At 37.7% G+C, this 21,773-nt stretch overlaps 1 protein-coding gene across 1 annotated transcript; it reads right to left on the minus strand.

Moving 5' to 3' along the window:
• Window positions 1-15,982: 15,982 nt before the first annotated feature.
• Window positions 15,983-19,155, minus strand: LOC132557418 (neuropeptide CCHamide-1 receptor-like). The gene has a single exon (XM_060221916.1). It carries the CDS (start codon window positions 18,749-18,751, stop codon window positions 17,606-17,608), a length of 1,146 nt encoding a protein of 381 aa, XP_060077899.1. The 5' UTR covers window positions 18,752-19,155; the 3' UTR covers window positions 15,983-17,605.
• Window positions 19,156-21,773: the final 2,618 nt, after the last annotated feature.

Below are 21,773 nucleotides of genomic sequence, written 5' to 3' on the forward strand. Positions count from 1 at the left end.
CCATTTCTGTACTCACCTTGTGATATAAATTCTAACTCGACAAGACAAGACACACTACAATATAGGTATTACAGTCATTTCTGTACTCACCTTGTGATACAAAATCTGACTCGACAAGACACACTACAATATAGGTATTACAGACATTTCTGTACTCACCTTGTGATACTCTACAGGAAACACTCTTACAAATATAGGTATCACAGTCATTTCTGTACTCACCTTGTGATACAAAATCTGACTTGACAAGACACACTACAATATAGGTATCACAGCCATTTCTGTACTCACCTTGTGATACAAAATCTGACTCGACAAGACACACCACAATATAGGTATCACAGCCATTTCTGTACTCACCTTGTGATACAAAATCTGACTCGAAAAGACACACTACAATATAGGTATCACAGCCATTTCTGTACTCACCTTGTGATACAAAATCTGACTCGAAAAGACACACTACAATATAGGTATCACAGCCATTTCTGTACTCACCTTGTGATACAAAATCTGACTCGACAAGACACACCACAATATAGGTATCACAGTCATTTCTGTACTCACCTTGTGATACAAAATCTGACTCGACAAGACACACTACAATATAGGTATTACAGTCATTTCTGTACACACCTTGTGATACAAAATCCGACTCTACAAGACACACTCTTACAAATATAGGTATCACAGTCATTTCTGTACTCACCTTGTGATACAAAATCTGACTCGACAAGACACACTACAATATAGGTATTACAGCCATTTCTGTACACACCTTGTGATACAAAATCCGACTCTACAAGACACACTCTTACAAATATAGGTATCACAGTCATTTCTGTACTCACCTTGTGATATAAAATCTAACTCGACAAGACAAGACACACTACAATATAGGTATTACAGCCATTTCTGTACTCACCTTGTGATATAAAATCTGACTCTACAAGACACACTCTTACAAATATAGGTATCACAGTCATTTCTGTACTCACCTTGTGATATAAAATCTAACTCGACAAGACAAGACACACTACAATATAGGTATTACAGCCATTTCTGTACTCACCTTGTGATACAAAATCTGACTCGACAAGACACAACACAATATAGGTATCACAGCCATTTCTGTACTCACCTTGTGATACAAAATCTGACTCGAAAAGACACACTACAATATAGGTATCACAGCCATTTCTGTACTCACCTTGTGATACAAAATCTGACTCGAAAAGACACACTACAATATAGGTATCACAGCCATTTCTGTACTCACCTTGTGATACAAAGATACAAAATCTGACTCGACAAGACACACTACAGTATAGGTATTACAGTCATTTCTGTACACACCTTGTGATACAAAATCCGACTCTACAAGAAACACTCTTACAAATATAGGTATCACAGTCATTTCTGTACTCACCTTGTGATACAAAATCTGACTCGACAAGACACACTACAATATAGGTATTACAGCCATTTCTGTACACACCTTGTGATATAAAATCTGACTCTACAAGACACACTCTTACAAATATAGGTATCACAGTCATTTCTGTACTCACCTTGTGATATAAAATCTAACTCGACAAGACAAGACACACTACAATATAGGTATTACAGCCATTTCTGTACTCACCTTGTGATATAAAATCTGACTCGACAAGACACACTTCAATATAGGTATTACAGCCATTTCTGTACTCACCTTGTGATATAAAATCTAACTCGACAAGACAAGACACACTACAGTATAGATATAAATATTTCTAAACACTGTTTTTCTCTTTTGATAAGAACTCTGACTTTAAGTTTTGTTTATGTCCGTGTTTTGTCAACATGTCTGTAGGAATATTGTTAAAATTTATTATGTGTATGTTGTTTGATTTAACCCTAAGCTCACCGTTATGATTCTAATCCCGGGCCCTATTTTTGGTATCCTATTTCACACTTCCGTGTCGATGGTCATCAAATTACACGATACACCATCACAAATGTGATCATAACCGGAATCTGACATATCGCAGAACATCCATCTAACCGATGAGCATGACGAATTCACTGGCCGCGGACAAATCGGTCTTAAATTGACATGGAACGAGAGAGCTTGGGACTCATTAGCAAATCCCTAATTCCTAGGTCTGGAAAAAAGTGACCTGGAATGCTTTCTCGTACCGCCATAACAATAATAAGCATTTCCTTTTATTGCAGTATCAAAACAGCTTCCGGGCCAATAAAGTGTAATGTAACATGTACAGATTTAATATTAAAACGGTTTCAAAGTCAACCCAATCAATATTTACAGTGAAGGAGCCGGAAGTGACGTTGTGGCTTAGTCTACCGTTTAAAGTCTCCGTCGACATTTTAAGATTTACTAATTGAACCTACACGGAAGCTTCGTGGTTGATTTAATTTACATGAAACCGCGGGGGATGGGTTAGGAGTTAATAAAACATGACCCAACACGGAGAGTTCCGGACCAGTAATTTATCTATATAAACAAAAGCCTACCAGACATAAATCTAACGTTACCAACAAAATTGCATACGGACAATTAACACTTAAAAAATGTAATGTAATAACGACAACTGAACTGGAAATAAACTATGCTAATTTCATTATGTATCAATGAAAATATAATCAGAATATTCTTCATTCGGTTTCACAATCTGCTGTAACGGACATGTATATAATTTCAATAAAATACAGATGTATCATGATACATATATACAGGGTTATACAATAGCAATCAGCTTTGTCTGGCAGAGGACAAATTAGGACTGAGTAATAGCCCAAATTTTAAAGGCGACCTCTCAGGTAACCAGCCCATTGTAATGGTGACCTCACAGGTAACCCGCCCTTTGTAATGCTGACCTCTCAGGGAACCCGCCCATTTTAATGGTGACCTCTCATGTAACCCGCCCATTGTAATGTTGACCTCTCAGGTAACCCGGCCGTTGTAATGGTTACCTCACAGGTAACCCGGTCATTGTAAAGGTGACCTCACAGGTAACCCGGCCATTGTAATGGTAACCTCTCAGGTAAACCGGCCGTTGTAATGGTTACCTCACAGGTAACCCGCCCATTGTAATGGTGACCTCACAGGTAACCCGGCCGTTGAAATGGTGACCTTTCAGGTAAACCGGCCATTGTAAAGGTGGCCTCTCAGGTAAACCGGACGTTGTAATGGTGACCTCTCAGGTAAACCGCCCATTGTAATGGTGACCTCTCAGGTAACCCGGCCTTTGTAATGGTGACCTCTCAGGTAACCCGGCCGTTGTAATGGTGACCTCATAGGTAACCCTCCCATTGTAACGGTGACCTCTCAGTTAAACCGGCCGTTGTAATTGTGACCTCTCAGGTAACCCGGCCATTGTAATGGTGACCTCTCAGGTAACACGCCAATTGTAATGGTGACCTCTCAGGTAACACGCCAATTGTAATGGTGACCACACAGGTAAACCGGCCATTGTAATGGTGACCTCACAGGTAAACCGGCCGTTGTAATGGTAACCTCTCAGTTAAACCGGCCATTGTAATGACGACCTCACAGGTAACCCGACATTTGTAATGGTGATCTCTCAGGTAACCCGGCCATTGTAATGGTGACCTCTCAGGTAACCCGGCCGTTGTAATGGTGACCTCACATTGTAACGGTGACCTCTCAGGTAACCCGGCCATTGTAATGGTGACCTCTCAGGTAACACGCCAATTGTAATGGTGACCTCTCAGGTAACACGCCAATTGTAATGGTGACCTCACAGGTAAACCGGCCATTGTAATGGTGACCTCACAGGTAAACCGGCCGTTGTAATGGTGACCTCTCAGGTAAACCGGACGTTGTAATGGTGACCTCTCAGGTAGCTCGGCCATTGTAATGGTGACCTCTCAGGTAACCCGCCCATTGTAATGACGACCTCACAGGTAACCCGACCTTTGTAATGGTGATCTCACAGGTAAACCGGCCATTGTAATGGTGACCTCTCAGGTAACCCGGCCATTGTAATGGTGACCTCTCAGTTAATCCGCCCTTTGTAATGCTGACATCACAGGTAACCAGTGTCATCCACGTACATCAAAATAAATAGGTTTATCAAATGTAATTCATGACTGTGAAAAATAGAGTCTATAAATTCACTTTCTATATCATTGACAAATAATGAAAAAAGTATTGGAGACAACGATTCCCCTTGTAATCAACCGACATGTATCTCAAATATGGCGGACAATTTGTCATTTAATTTTACACATGAACGTACATTATCATAAATTAATTTAATTACATTAAGAGGTCTAAACCTAATACCACTTCTCCAAAGTTTATACCACAAATTCCGGTGTGTCACACCATCAAATCTGTGTCCCTCGTACCTAATTCAGGCTTAAAACCAAACTGGACAATGGAAATCAAATATTCCCGCGCTTCGCAGTAGAAGCGGGAATAATTTGTCTCGTGCGGCACGGTAGGCGTTTTTCAGCACGAGCGGTCGTGTACCGTGACGTAGGCAGGCTAGGGTAGGCAGTGTAGGCACTGGCGTGTCATTTTCTAGCCGCCCATCAGGACATGCGGTTCGACCTGTTAAACATCATTATGATTACACCCATATATCTTTTTTTTTATATATATTTGTTCCAGTAGAAAGGTTGAGATGCATATAGGCATGAAGCTATTACTAGGCACTGTGCTGATATAGTCAGTAACACTTAGAAATGTTTTCTATATTTCCTATGGTTTTTATTATTGGATAGAGCATGACGATCGGTCTAGTTGTCATCGCGGGAGGAATCGGGCTTGTGGGTACGGAAACAGGTCCTGGCCATTGGACGCAGGTTTCCGAGTAATTATGTGTTTTTTCCTGGGCGTGCAAGCTCATTCCGGTGATCGCGTGCTCTGTGGATTTTTTTTTTTTTTTTTGCATACATATATATCGAGATGTTACGCCACCTGATTGTCAACAAATTATTAATAGTACATCGCATTTGTTGCAATCACTTAAATATAAAATTATTGTGCATATATATATGTTGATTAAACGCTGGAGACACCGCTCTACGTCCTTGCGGCGAGCTGACGGCAAACTGGATGTTTGCCTTTGAGTCGTTTTTTTTTTAGTACCCAAGTGGCGTTGAGACCAATATTTTCTCGTGTACTCCATTGTTTATCTAACAGCGACGTAAACATTTTGGCTAAATGGCTAATTAATATAATTCCCGATAATTATTGATATTGTTTATATCACCCTTTTGTGTAAAGCAATAATAACGCCTTGAGTACATGATTCTGGAAAATATCCTGGTTGTAACATAGTATTAAATAACCTTAATAAAACAGGTGAAAAAATCTCTTTGTACTTAATAAAATATTCGTTATGTATGAAATCAATGCCAGCAGATTTACGATTAGATACACCCTTAATTACTTCTAATCATTCATCTGTGTTCGGATATACATCTTATTTAGGAAACAGTCAGTATTTTGTCCTCCAAAACGCCACCGCCATTGTCCTCACCTGCTAAACCTTTAAGATAAGTGAAGAAATCAGTGAATGTTACATCCCCTATCTTACAAGTGTTACCATTAGGAAAATTACGATAACATTATTTAGGATTATTACATTTTTTAACCCGTGTCAGACTTATCCTGTTGGACAGTGAACGCTCGCCATTAAACACTGCTAATACACTTTTATAAATTTTGTTCGATGATCTACAGTTATTATCGAACCCTGGTTTATCTGGTCCTCTTTTTATAGGTGTGACAGTATGACAAGAACATGAACAATTTAATACTTTTATACCGGACAGACAAAATTTATCATTGCGGGTACATTCCACAATATTTCTCAGGCATGTATCTATACTTTCTTTTGAGTTAGTAAGATGGTCAACCGTGCTTTCGATCAAGTGTCCAGCATCATAAATATCGTTTTGTAACGTTACCACTAGCTTCTATCTGACCACACTACGTTAGTTACTCTAACAGATTTATCATTAACAGAACAACACTAGCATCTTGTATTTTCTGACTAGAGACAATCTACTACTAAATATCATCGGGGCATACACGTTACAACAAAGATATCTAAATACCTGTTAGACGTTACAACAGAGATATCTTCATACCTGTTACACGTTACAACAAAGATATCTGCATACCTGTTAGACGTTACAACAGAGATATCTTCATACCTGTTACACGTTACAACAAAGATATCTGCATACCTGTTAGAAGTTACAACAGAGATATCTTCATACCTGTTACACGTTACAACAGAGATATATTCATACCTGTGACAACAGAGATATCTTCATTCCTGTTACAACAGAGATATCTTCATACATGTGACAACAGATATCTTTATGCCTTTTAGACGTTACAACAGAGATATCTTAATACATGTGACAACAGAGATATCTTTATACCTGTTAGACGTTACAAGAGAGATATCTTTATGCCTTTTAGACGTTACAACAGAGATATCTTTATACCTGTTACATGAGAGAGATATCGTCATACCTGTTACACGTTACAAGAGAGATATCTTCATGCCTGTTACAACAGAGATATATTCATGCCTTTTAGACGTTACAACAGAGATATCTTCATGCCTGTTACAACAGAGATATATTCATGCCTTTTAGACGTTACAACAGAGATATCTTCATACCTGTTACATGACAGAGATATCTTCATACCTGTTACACGTTACAAGAGAGATATCTTCATGCCTGTTAGACGTTATAACAGAGATATCTTCATACCTGTTACATGACAGAGATATCTTCATACCTGTTACACGTTACAAGAGAGATATCTTCATGTCTGTTAGATGTTACAACAGAGATATCTTTATACCTGTTACAACAGAGATATCTTCATGCCTTTTAGACGTTACAACAGAGATATCTTCATACCTGTTACATGAGAGAGATATCTTCATACCTGTTACACGTTACAACAGAGATATCTTCATGCCTGTTACACGTTACAACAGAGATATCTTCATGCCTTTTAGACGTTACAACAGAGATATCTTCATGCCTGTTACAACAGAGATATCTTCATACCTATTACAACAGAGATATCTTCATGCCTTTTAGACCTTACAACAGAGATATCTTCATGCCTGTTACAACAGAGATATCTTCATGTCTGTTACAACAGAGATATCTTTATACCTGTTACAACAGAGATATCTTCATACCTGTTACACGTTACAACAGAGATATCTTCATACCTGTTACAACAGAGATATCTTCATGCCTTTTAGACCTTACAACAGAGATATCTTCATGCCTGTTACAACAGAGATATCTTTATACATGTTACAACAGAGATATATTCATGCCTGTTACACGTTACAACAGAGATATCTTCATACCTGTTACAACAGAGATATCTTCATGCCTTTTAGACCTTACAACAGAGATATCTTCATGCCTGTTAGACGTTACAACAGAGATATCTTCATACCTGTTACAACAGAGATATCTTCATACCTGTTACAACAGAGATATATTCATGCCTGTTAGACGTTACATCAGAGATATCTTCGAGTTATTATCATCGTGTTATGGCGTGAAGTGTATCTTCATGAAGGTATTGTCGCGAGCGCTACAGTAGCATTGGTAATGGTCGTCAGAAGAAAATGTCTACACCAAAATTATAACTGATGATTGTGGGTACATACTATGTGTGTGTAAACTCAGGCCAGACAGACATATATCTGTAATAATTCGGCATCAGACCGTTCTTAATCACAAACTGCATCAACAATTTTGGTTTGTGTCAACAGAGATTTGATTTTTTAAGTGTAGCCAGCTTTAGGAGAAATATTTAATCATTTCATCCTGGCAGATTTTCAACAATACAGATTGTTTCTCACTGCTTCCAAAATACAAATTGATGTGGCGTATCAGACTGTATTGTTTAAATATATCACAAAACAATCAGCATTATGATACCAGGATAGCTGCATTCTTTATATCTAAAGTTCTGCACTGACGTATATCTAATATACTGCCAGTCAAATATCACATACTGTCATTATATACAACCCTAGTTCTCACATACATGTAAACCCCATTGTAGTGTACATGCGCATGCTAACGCCAGATGTCATGTTAACATGCTAACGCCAGATGTCCTGTTAACACAAGCTGTCATGTTAACTTGTTCATGATAAAAGGCGTTGGCATCTATATGACTACTGTCGTCAACATGTTCCCGACATCTGGTGTAAATATTAGCGTGACAACTTGTGTAAACGTGTACATGACAACTAGTGATAACGTGTACATGACAACTTGTGTTAACGTGTACATGATAACTAGTGATAACGTGTACATTACAACTTGTGATAACGTGTACATGACAACTTGTGATAACGTGTACATGACAACTTGTGTAAACGTGTACATGACAACTAGTGATAACGTGTACATGACAACTTGTGTTAACGTGTACATGCCAGCTAGTGATAACGTGTACATGACAACTTGTGATAACGTGTACTTGACAACTAGTGATAACGTGTACATGACAACTTGTGTTAATGTGTACATGACAACTAGTGATAACGTGTACATGACAACAAATGATAACGTGTACAAGACAACTAGTGATAACGTGTACAAGACAACTTGTGATAACATGTACATGACAACTTGTGATAACGTGTACATGACAACTAGTGATAACGCGTACATGACAACTAGTGATAACGTGTACATGACAACTAGTGATAACGCGTACATGACAACTAGTGATAACGTGTACATGACAACTAGTGTTAACGTGTACATGACAACTTGTGATAACGTGTATATGACAACTAGTGTTAACGTGTACATGACAACTAGTGATAACGTGTACATGACAACTAGTGATAACGTGTACATGACAACTAGTGGTAACGTGTACGTGTACATGGCAACTAGTGATAACGTGTACAAGACAACTTGTGTTAACGTGTACAAGACAACTTGTGATAACGTGTACAAGATAACTTGTGTTAACGTGTACAAGACAACTTGTGATAACGTGTACATGACAACTAGTGATAACGTGTACATGACAACAAATGATAACGTGTACATGACAACTAGTGATAACGTGTACATGACAACTAGTGATAACGTGTACATGACAACTAGTGTTAACGTGTACATGACAACTTGTGTTAACGTGTACAAGACAACTAGTGATAAGAGGAACATGACAGGTGGTGTTAACATGTACAAGAAAGCTGACAAAACTGACTAGATAAATGATAACGGACATATTTTAGCGTTATACAGAGTGAAAGCTATCAAAGCTGACTAGATAAATGATAACGGACATATTTTAGCGTTATACAGAGTGAGAGCTGACAAAGCTGACTAGATAAATGATAACGGACATATTTTAGCGTTATACAAGGTGAGAGTTGACAAAGCTGTCTAGATAAATGATAACGGACATATTTTAGCGTTATACAGAGTGAGAGCTGACAAAGCTGTCTAGATAAATGATAACGGACATATTTTAGCGTTATACAGTGAGAGCTGACAAAGCTGTCTAGATAAATGATAACGGACATATCTGAGCGTTATACGGTGTGAGAGCTGACAAAGTTGTCTAGATAAATGATAACGGACATATTTTAGCGTTATACAGAATGAGAGCTGACAAAGCTGTCTAGATAAATGATAACGGACATATCTGAGCGTTATACGGTGTGAGAGCTGACAAAGTTGTCTAGATAAATGATAACGGACATATTTTAGCGTTATACGGGGTGAGAGCTGACAAAGCTGACTAGATAAATGATAACGGACATATTTTAGCGTTATACAGGGTGAGAGCTGACAAAGCTGTCTAGATAATTGATAAGGAACATATTTTAGCGTTATACAGGGTGAGAGTTGACAAAGCTGACTAGATAAATGATAACGGATATATTTTAGCGTTATACAAGGTGAGAGCTGACAAAGCTGTCTAGATAATTGATAAGGAACATATTTTAGCGTTATACGGGGTGAGAGCTGACAAAGCTGACTAGATAAATGATAACGGACATATCTGAGCGTTATACGGGGTGAGAGCTGACAAAGTTGTCTAGATAAATGATAACGGACATATTTTAGCGTTATACGGGGTGAGAGCTGACAAAGCTGACTAGATAATTGATAACGGACATATTTTATCGTTATACAGAGTGAGAGCTGACAAAGCAGACTAGATAAATGATAACGGACATATTTTTGCGGTTAATTTAGATTAGCGCTTTCTGCTCTGAAATTGTTGTTTTTTTGTTACTAATTTCAGTTACTGTATGCTGTAGCGAGTATTTTGGATGCGAAAGTTTATATATGCTAATATTTGACGTTAGGTGACGCCAGTGGTCACGTTAATGTTAACAGCAGTTATCATCGTGTGTATGTAAAAGTTAACGCCAGTTGTAATATACAGACAAACTTCGTTGTTTCGACGTTCAGGTGACAAGCAAACATACTTCGATACATCGAGACTTCACAATATAAGTGGTGGGTTATATCGACGTTTTCATGTTCATTACCCAAGTGGAGGGCACATTATTTCTACCTGAACAAACAAAATGAATACCCAAACATTAGTTAAAAATAAAGAGTGATTTTTTAAAACAAAATTATCACTTGTCATGAACATATCAACACCGGGTGTAATAAATAATAACACCACTTGTCATGTAAATGATAGAAGTCAAACAAGGTTTTAATGCTGAGTATATCTACCATCAATGTTGGTAAATCTACCATCCAAGTTGGTAAATCTACCATCCATTATGGTAAATATACCACAATTGTTGGTGATGGTAAATCTAGCACCCATGTTGGTGAATCTACCACCAATGTTGGTGAACCTACCATCAATGTTGGTGAATCTATCACCCACGTTGGTGAATCTACCATCTACCATCAATGTTGGTGAATCTATCATCCATGTTGGTGAATCTACCATCTACCATCAATGTTTGTGAATTTACCATTAATGTTGGTAAATTTACCATCCATGTTGGTGAATCTACCAATAATGTTGGTAAATCTACCATCAATGTTGGTGAATCTACCATCAATATTGGTAAATCTACCATCAATATTGGTAAATCTACCATCAATGTTGCTGAATTTACCGTCAATGTTGGTAAATCTACCATCAGTGTTGTTAAATCTACCATCATTGTTTGTAAATCTACCATCCATTATGGTAAGTCTACCATCAATTTTTGGTAAATTTACCATCCATTATGGTAAATCTACGATCCATTTTGGTAAATCTATCATCAATATTGGTAAATCTACCATGAATGTTGGTGAATCTACCATCTACCATCAATGTTGGTAAATCTACCATTAATGTTGGTGAATCTACCATTCAAGTTGGTAAATCTACCATCAATGTTGGGAAATCTACCATTCATGTTGGTGAATCTTCCATTAATGTTGGTGAATCTACCATCAGTGTTTGTAAATCTACCATCAGTGTTGCCATCCATGTTGGTAAATCTACTATCAATGTTGGTGAATCTACCATCTACCATCAATGTTGCTGAATCTACCGTCATTGTTGGTCAATCTACCATCAATGTTGCTGAATTTACCGTCAATGTTGGTAAATCTACCATCAGTGTTACCTTCCATGTTGTTAAATCTACCATCAATGTTGGTAAATCTATCATCATTGTTTGTAAATCTACAATCCATTATGGTAAATCTACCATCAATGTTGGTAAATCTACCATTCATTATGGTAAATTTACGATCCATTTTGGTAAATCCACCATCAATGTTGGTTAATCTACCATCAATGTTGGTGAATCTACCATCTATCATCAATGTTGGTTAATCTACCATCCATGTTGGTGAATCTACCATTAATGTTGGTAAATTTACCATCCATGTTGGTGAATCTACCAATAATGTTGGTAAATCTACCATCAATGTTGGTGAATCTACCATCAATGTTGCTAAATCTACCATCAATATTGGTTAATCTACCATCAATGTTGGTGAATCTACCATCTATCATCAATGTTGGTTAATCTACCATCCATGTTGGTGAATCTACCAGCAATGTTGGTAAATCTACCATCAATGTTGCTGAATCTACCGTCAATGTTGGTAAATCTACCATCAGTGTTGCCATCCATGTTGTTAAATCTTCCATCAATGTTGGTAAATCTACCATCATTGTTTGTAAATCTACCAACCATTATGGTAAGTCTACCATCAATTTTTGGTAAATCTACCATCCATTATGGTAAATTTACGATCCATTTTGGTAAATCTAACATCAATGTTGGTAAATCTACCATGACTGTTGGTGAATCTACCATCTACCATCAATGTTGGTAAATCTACCATTCATGTTGGTGAATCTACCATTCAAGTTGGTAAATCTACCATGAATGTTGGTAAATCTACCATCAATGTTGGTAAATCTACCATCAATGTTTGTAAATCTACCATCAATGTTGGTAAATCTACCATTAATGTTGGTAAATCTACCATCAATGTTGGTAAATCTACCATCAATGTTTGTAAATCTACCATCAATGTTGGTAAATCTACCATCAATGTTGGTAAATCTACCATCAATGTTTGTAAATCTACCATCAATGTTGGTGAATCTACCATCAATCTTGTTGTATACCTCCACTCCTTTCTAGAGACGTCCAGCTCTACTTCGTGTGATCTATTTATTGGTTAATTGATAAATTAATTGATTTTTTATCTTTTTATTTATTTATTTTATTGAGAATGTTTTGGCACCTTACTTTCTATTGATGTAATACATGAGAAAGATTGGCCTGTTTCGATGAAAAGGGTGCTTAGAGTAATTGACTGCTATAGATCACACATTCAGATGTTTCTCATTGAGAAAAAAAACGACAAAGTATTTATTGAAATAAATATTACTGATTTCCACCACTGAATCGTGTAAAATGAAAGTTATTTCAGTAAACATGTAACTTTTCATAATTATTCTTTCATTTTTAATGATGAAATATTTGTATTACAATGTAATTCCCCTGATTATGTAACAAAAATCTGTCCAATCAGAGAGCTTTCCAGTCACTGCATTAAACTTCGTAGATCTGTCTTTTCGGAGGCAAATGAGGAAAAAATTATTATATGTACATACAGTTCATCGAATCTTCGCTACGTAACCGTGATCTTTACTTAGAATAATATCTCCAACAAATGTGATAACCCTGACAATAACCCAACCACTAAACCACCAACCCCCCCCCCCCCCCCCACCCCACCACCCCCCCACCCCCCCTCCCACCCCCACACTTTTTTTTAAAATATTGTGTAGACTATCTGAGAGAAGAAAAAGGAGGCAACTTCAATTACTGTATAAAATGAAAAACAGACTTACTCCAGATTTGCTCAATAGAATTCTTCCTAACACAATTTACCGATATGTCTGATATCTCCTTAGGAAATGATGCCACCTTACCAAAGTTTTAGACTTTACCAATTCATCCTTTCTTCCTTCTGCTCTTACAAATAATATTGATGTTGCAGTTAGGTCGTTAACAATTTATTCTCTCTGTCTGTGTCTCTCTGTCTCTTTATGTCTCTCTCTGTCTCTCCTACTCTCTGTGTCTCTCTCTCGCTGTCTCTCTCTCTCTCTCGCTGTCTCTCCCTCTCTCTCTCTCTCTTTCTCTGTCTCTCCTACTGACTCTCTCTCTCTCCCTTTCTCTCTCTGTCTATCTTTCTCTGTCTCTCCTACTCTCTCTGTCTCTCCTGTCTTTCTCTCTCTCTCCCTTTCTCTCTCTCTCGCTGTCTCTCTGTGTGTCTCCTACACTCTCTCCCTCTCTGTCTCTCTCTGTCTCTCTCTCTCTCTAATGTATCACAAAAATGACATAATGACATATTGGTGAATCATTGTCTCTTGGATTGGGTAGCAAAAGAGAACGTATTTCCCGCATGCAGTAATCCTACCTACCTCAATATGTTGTGCCTACCATCAATGTTTTAATGTAATTATTAAAGAATCACCGTAGAAGTCAAGATCTTTTCTTCTGTAGACCATATAACATTATTTGTTTACATTATGCCTTTTTTTCGCCTACCTTCCCTACATTTTTCCAATGTGTCACAGGAAACTTTTTTGTCTTGCATAATCATTGTCGAGATAACCGTGTCTCCAAATAGCTGTAACACCAATTTATTTATGTCGATTAAGCGAGATATACAAAAAAAAAAAAAAAAACGTGTATCGTGGTAGTTAGCCATCCCTACAACACGTACTTTTTATATGACCAGCGTTGTGCGCATGTCCGTTATTTAGATAGTCGATTTCGATACTGATTAAATAGAAAGGAATTGAATGGTACATGTGTTCTTACTTAAACTCTCACGCCAGGTTTTCTAGCTTTGTATTTTTGTTACCCCAATGGCTCGCAATACCTAAATGAATATAAATTCTAGTAGTGGTCACCAAGAAACCAGTTCGCCGTCAACACCTAAAATAAATCAAAATCCTTCTTGTTTAATAACAGTTTATTCAGACCCTGGTCTGTATACATCGAATCAATGTTATCTACATGACAGCACATACAATATAGAACTTGGATACTTGGGGGCACTCGAGAAAACATCCAGGTACATAGGATTGTTAATAACTTTCCTCTCACTATATCACATCACACATTTAATATAAAATAAATATAAATATAACATTTTTAGGTCCCTTCAAACAGAGTCCCGAATATGTTACTATCAAGTTCCTATAGACAGAATCCCGAATATGTTACTATCAAGTTCCTATAGACAGAGTCCCAAATATGTTACTATCAAGTTCCTTTAGACAGAGTCCCGAATATATTACTATAAAGTTCCCTTAGATAGTGTCCCGAATACATTACTATTAATTTCTCTTAGACAGAGTCCCGAATATATTACTATAAAGTTCCTTTAGATAGTGTCCCGAATGTATTACTATAAACTCCCTTAGACAGAGTCACGAATATATTCCTATTAAGTTCCATTGAATCCTGAATGTATTACTATAAAGTTCATGTAGACAGAGTCACGGAGATATTACTATAAAGTTCCTTAGACAGTATTTTACGATAAAGTCCCTTAGACAGAGTCCCGAATATGTTACTATTAAGTTCCTTTAAACAGATTTCCGAATATATTACTATACAGTTCCTTTTGACAGAGTCTCGAATATTTTACGATAAAGTCCCTTAGACAGAGTCCCGAATATTTTACTATAAAGTCCCTTAGACAGAGTCCCGAATATTTTACTATAAAGTCCCTTAGACAGAGTCCCGAATATTTTACGATAAAGTCCCTTAGACAGAGTCTCAAATATGTTACTATTAAGTTCCTTTAGACACAGTCACGAATATTTTACTATAAAGTTCCCTTAGACAGAATCCCGAATATGTTACTATTAAATTCCCAAAAGACAGATTCACAAATATATTACTATTAATTTCTTTTAGACAGAGTCACGAATATTTTACTATAAAGTTCCCTTAGACAGAATCCCGAATATGTTACTATTAAATTCCCAAAAGACAGATTCACAAATATATTACTATTAATTTCTTTTAGACAGAGTCCCGAATATATTACTATTAATTTCTTTTAGGCAGAGTCCCGAATATATTACTATAAAGTTCCCTTAGAGAGTGTCCCTAATACATTACTATAAAGTTCCCTTAAACAGAGTCCCGAATGTATTACTATAAAGTTCCTTTAGACCGATTCCCGTTTATGTTACTATTAAGTTCCCTTAGACAGAGTCCCAAATATATTACTATTAATTTCTTTTAGGCAGAGTCCCGAATATATTACTATAAAGTTAGAGAGTGTAGACACCCGAAATACATTACTATAAAGTTCACCTATTAAAACAGAGTCCCGAATATATTACTACATTCCTATAAAGTTTATGTTACTATTAAGTTCCCTTAGACAGAGTCCCAAATATATTACTATTAATTACTCTTAGACAGAGTCCCGAATATATTACTATTAATTACTCTTAGACAGAGTCCCGAATATATTACTATTAATTACTCTTAGACAGAGTCCCGAATATATTACTATTAATTTCTTTTAGACAGAGTCCCGAATGTATTACTATAAAGTTCCTTAAGACATAGTCCCGAATATATTACTATAAAGAACTTGTATATCACTTATGGAATCCTATTTTCTTGGACCTTATTGCCGCCAAATATTGTCCTTGCCGCTTCCAAGAAAGAGGGAAACGAAAACATGATTTTCGGAACATTTTCATTTCATAGTCTTAATGATGCGTTATAAACTGCCCCCTAGATCAACAACATTATACCAAAAATGGCGAGGACTTGAAAGATCTAAGTCTTCATTCCGTGTAACTTTCATTTAGAACTGAATACCGATTTATTTTTGTGATTTGTGAAAGTAGATTTGAGGGTGTTTATCTGTAAAATGTTTTCATATTATTTCAGAAAAAGATGAATACATATCTGGGTATCTGTGATAGGGTTATAAGATGAATGTGATATCTTGTGATATTTTGTAGAATGTGATTCATCTTAAAGTCAATTTTAAAACCTCTGTTAATAACGATACATAGAATTAAGGTTGAGTACTATATCTATATATCAAGATACAATAAGGACATAAATAAAGCAATTTTTACATTTGTTTTCTTCTCCATTTAGACATCAATATTGACTTGAGAAATCTAGAAAAGCTGCCGTGTCGTGTCAGTGGAAACGAATCTTGGGACCAATCGAATGAGTTTTAAAAATGACATAGATTTCAAATAAATAAATGTTGAAAAAGGATTTTTAAAAAAAATCCCGACCCCAGCCTTACTTTTCAGTCACATTTCTGTTTGTAAACGGGTAAGTAAGTTATATAAATACAGACAGGATATTAAGGATGCTTTCTCGGAGGGTGCCCCCAGTAGAGCATACCATGACAATGACATTACTTTAGAAATCCGTGTGAAAACTCTACTAATCCAGATTAAAGAATGTTGGTCTCACAGCAGTGATATGTGACGTTCTGTTTAATACTGTGACGAGGTCCCAACGTGTCCAAACGTCCGCTGTAAAGATATTCCACCGTGTCAAATCGTCCGTACAAAGGACGTCGGATCTGTATTTTAGCAATGTAGCGAGAACTATCACTAATCCAAGTTAACAATCATCTGTTACAAACGCATACATGATTTGGCCCAGATGCACCACAACAACAAACGATAAATAACTTTTGACAGAGTTGGAAATCTCCGACATTCAAAAATGTAACAAATAACTGTAAATTTACATTTTTGACGAATTCAGCTCATTTCCCGGAATAAAAGTTGATATTTGGACCACTTGTAGTAATAACAATCGTATCCATTAATGTACCCTGATCCATCAACGTCACGTGGGAAGTGAAATTCGCTGGACGCTCAGATTATCATTGTTTTTAAAGTAAAACATGAATTTGATGATGTTCAACACACCTTAACTTGTATGAAACGAACGCGTCCAGCGGTATGAATCGAATGCACCCGATACTACAGACAAGTTAGCGACTACCTCTCCCGTTAGGAAGGTAGAAATGATCACATTTCTGAATTGGACTTGACCATAGTTAGAGAGGTGCTGCCCCTCCGGACTGTACTGTAGCTTTGTAGTCCGGAGCCATTGGAATCCCGTAGTCGATAAGACTTCGGACAGCACCTGAACAGGTAGCGGTTATAGTACTTCCGGAATTGACTGCTCAGGAAGTAAAGTGCGTAGGGGTTGACACATGAGTAAACATAAGTAAGACAGAAACCGAAAACTTTGAACCATATCCAGAAGTCGCTAAAGTCGAAATCGGTCCAGTAGAACCAGATTAGATAGACATGGCGAGGAAGCCAGCAAATGACGAACAGAAGAACGAACGACAATACCACGCGCGCCACTTTCATTCGAGCCTCGATCTGGCGCTGTTGTTGCTGACTCTGCCCTGGGCCCTTTGTGGCTTCACAAGGCATCTGGCGACTGCTTTTGACAAGGATCCGTGCCATTAAGCAATAGAATGTCCCAATGATAATGAGAGGGATCAAGAAGAGAGTGAAGAAGCGAAACAAACAGTGGGCTTTCCCATACCACTCGTGCCATCGGTCGGGAAACGGATGGCAGTAATAAACCTCCGAAAACTCGATGTTAAAACTGATGGCATCAGGGATAGCGAAAATAGCGGAAATTATCCAAATGGATGCCACGGCAATTGATGTCTTAACCGTCGGTTTACCCTTGTGCTTGCTCATCGGATACACAATGGCGACGTAGCGGTCACCACTAAGGGCAGTGAGAGTGAGAATCGACACTCCAGCCGACAAGGTCTGCAGGTATTCGTTCATCTTACATATCAACTCCCCGAAAGGATAAGATTCCAATGTAAAGACTGTCGCTGAAAACGGCGCGGACATCAACAGAAGAAGCAAGTCCCCGGCAGACAAATTTACAATGAGAATATTCGGAACATTCCGCATGGATTTGTTTCGTAGGACGGTAAATATGAGTGTACCGTTCCCTAGGACACCAGTCAACATAAGTATAACAAACAGAATAGGAACCACGATCTGCGGTACAGGATGTATCAAGTCAAAGTGTTCTGTGACATTGGAACAGTTCCCTGTCCCAGTAAAATTACAAACGCTGTTGTTTAGAATACCCGCGTTCTCTTCCACAGGTTCGGAGGTGACATTGGAATTAGCCATTGTGAATGTTGTCAATCCTCAGAAATGTTCTATAATTTACATCTAAGTAAATGTTGACTTTGGCCCAGATAAATTACAACTTTCATGAAAATTGGAGATGATTAATTGTCTTGAACTGTTAAAGCAGTTTGCCGTTTTTTTCTGAAATACACGCCTCACCTTGTAACGGGGTGTAGACTCCTTTAAACAGTCCGGTCACGTGTCCTGTCCCAAAGTAATGATAACATACATTCCAGCACTTTAACTGCTACACTTGTGAAAACTTTAAGTCCAAAACTTAGTGTTAACTGGATATGTCCGCCTTATGACACGACACTTTTTTGTTCAGGTTAGCGAGAGTAGCGGATAAACAATGCCATGTTGATAAATTTAGTACCCATCCCGTACCTCAGGTCCAACCACTTTATATGAGAGAGTGACTCCCTTGGGAGTAAACCGTTCACTCTTATCTCGGTGCCTGCAATTCAACTAATGTATCCTTTTAATAAGTTGGATCGGCAAACCACACCTTGGAATGTGATTGGCTCGGCGCGCGTGAGGAGCGAGCCCGTTGGTTGGTAGGCTGGTAATCAATAATGCTATAGAAGTGTGGTAACGACGGAGGACTGGTAGTGCTGAGTTGGAAAAGTGATAGTACGTATTGCAGCTTACAGAGGAAATATATATCATGAATAGTGTTTAGGTCAAATACACAAAAAAAAACAAGCATACACACGCACGCGGACCCTGACACAAACATGTATACGTTTGGCAGTGTAAAACGATCGCGCACCCATACACTCTACATTAAGTATGTACCATTTATACTGTGTTGGTATGTTTTGACGACTTCATGCTAGCTTGTGCTACAGAACACACGTGCACTGTAAAACGTATATCGGGAGTTGTGTGACATAATACAATGATAACTATGCCGGGGCGACAAGATGAGGCTAATGTAGAACGCTAAGCTGTCTGACCCATCACTAAGGTTTCCTGAATCTCAGGTTTTTAATTTCGAGGTGTTTCCTTTGGTTGTTAAGTCGTAACGTGATGTGTTCAGTAGATCAGGTGTTACGATTTCTTCGGGTAGCTGATTCCAGGATTTTGTAAATTTCTGTGAGAATGATTTTTTGCCTATAGTGTGTTCTACTGTTTCCTCTAGTATCGGTGTTGAGTTCTAACAGTCTTCCTACATCACTTTTGTCGATGATATTTAACAATGCTTTTGTATGAATCTGAACAGGTGAATTTTGATGGTATGATTTACGAACTATTCAGTGAACATCCTCGTGTCATTGGACCTTTTGTGACGTATGGCGATAGATGGTCGTGAAATGACGTCAAATACTCGCAGATCATATTAAGACGTCACTATGGAAACGATCATTATGAATCGAAGATGGAGTGAAGAATGACAAATGAAATAATATTTTCTGTATCGATTACAAAATAACAGGATAATGTTTTTAAGGTGATCTGAAATTAATTTCCATTTCTTATATTATTAATTAAATCCGTCACATTTCTTTATTTTCACTAAAGCTGGTCAATGGGAACGAATCGGGACAGACCTTTTTGTACGAGACTGGACAGACATTTTTATACGATACTGGACAGACATTTTGATACGATACTGGACAGACATTTTTATACGACACTGGACAGACATTTTTATACGACACTAGACAGATATTTCATATGACACTGGATAGATAATTTTATATGACACTGGACAGACATTTTTGTACGACACTGGACAGACATTTTGATACGAGACTGGACAGATATTTCATACGACACTGGACAGACATTTTATACGACACTGGACAGACATTTTTATACGAGACTGGACAGATATTTCATACGACACTGGGCAGACATTTTTGTACGAGACTGGACAGACATTTGTATACGAGACTGGATAGGACTTTGTATACGAGGCTTGACAGAGATTAATACGAAAATGGACGCATATTTGTATGAGAATTAGCAGACATTGATACGAACGACAGTCGCAAGTTGTACGAGATTGGAAAGACATTCTTACGAAGTTGGACAGGATTTGCCTGAGCTAGACGGACATTGACCTGAGATGGACATATTTTTGTACGAGCTTTGCAGATATTTGTATGAGCTGGACAAACATTTTTTATGTGACTGGACAGATATTTTTACGTGACTGGACATACATTTGTATGAGCTGGATATACATTTGTACGTGACTGGACAGACATTTGTACGTGACTGGACAGACATTTGTATGAGCAAGACAGATATTTGTATGAGTTGGACAGACGTTTGTATGTGACTGGACAGACATTTGTATGAACTGGACAGACATTTGAACGTAACTGGACAGACATTTGTACGTGACTAGACAGACATTTGTATGAGCTAAACAGACATTTGTACGTGACTGGACAGACATTTGTGCGTGACTGGACAGACATTTTCATGAGCTGGACAGACATTTGTGTGAATTGGACAGACATTTGTATGAACTGGACAGACGTTTGTATGTGACTGGACATACATTTGTATGAGCTGGACAGACATTTGCCTGAGCTGGACAGACATTTGTACGTGACTGGATAGACATTTGTGCGTGACTGGACAGAAATTTTATGAGCAAGACAGATATTTGTATGAGTTGGACAGACGTTTGTATGTGACTGGACAGACATTTGTACGTGACTGGATAGACATTTGTGCGTGACTGGACAGAAATTTTATGAGCAAGACAGATATTTGTATGAGTTGGACAGACGTTTGTATGTGACTGGACAGACATTTGTATGAACTGGACAGACATTTGAACGTAACTGGACAGACATTTATACGTGACTAGACAGACATTTGTATGAGCTAGACAGACATTTGTACGTGACTGGACAGACATTTGTGCGTGACTGGACAGACATTTGTATGAGCTGGACAGACATTTGAACGTGACTGGACAGATATTTGTACGTGACTGGAAAGACATTTGTACGTGAGTAGACAGACATTTGTATGAGCTGGACAGACATTTGCCTGAGCT

This window comes from Ylistrum balloti, unplaced genomic scaffold, assembly GCF_031769215.1.
Source record: "Ylistrum balloti isolate Yb309-2 unplaced genomic scaffold, AGI_CSIRO_Ybal_v1 Utg369654, whole genome shotgun sequence".
NCBI classification, from domain to species: domain Eukaryota; kingdom Metazoa; phylum Mollusca; class Bivalvia; order Pectinida; family Pectinidae; genus Ylistrum; species Ylistrum balloti.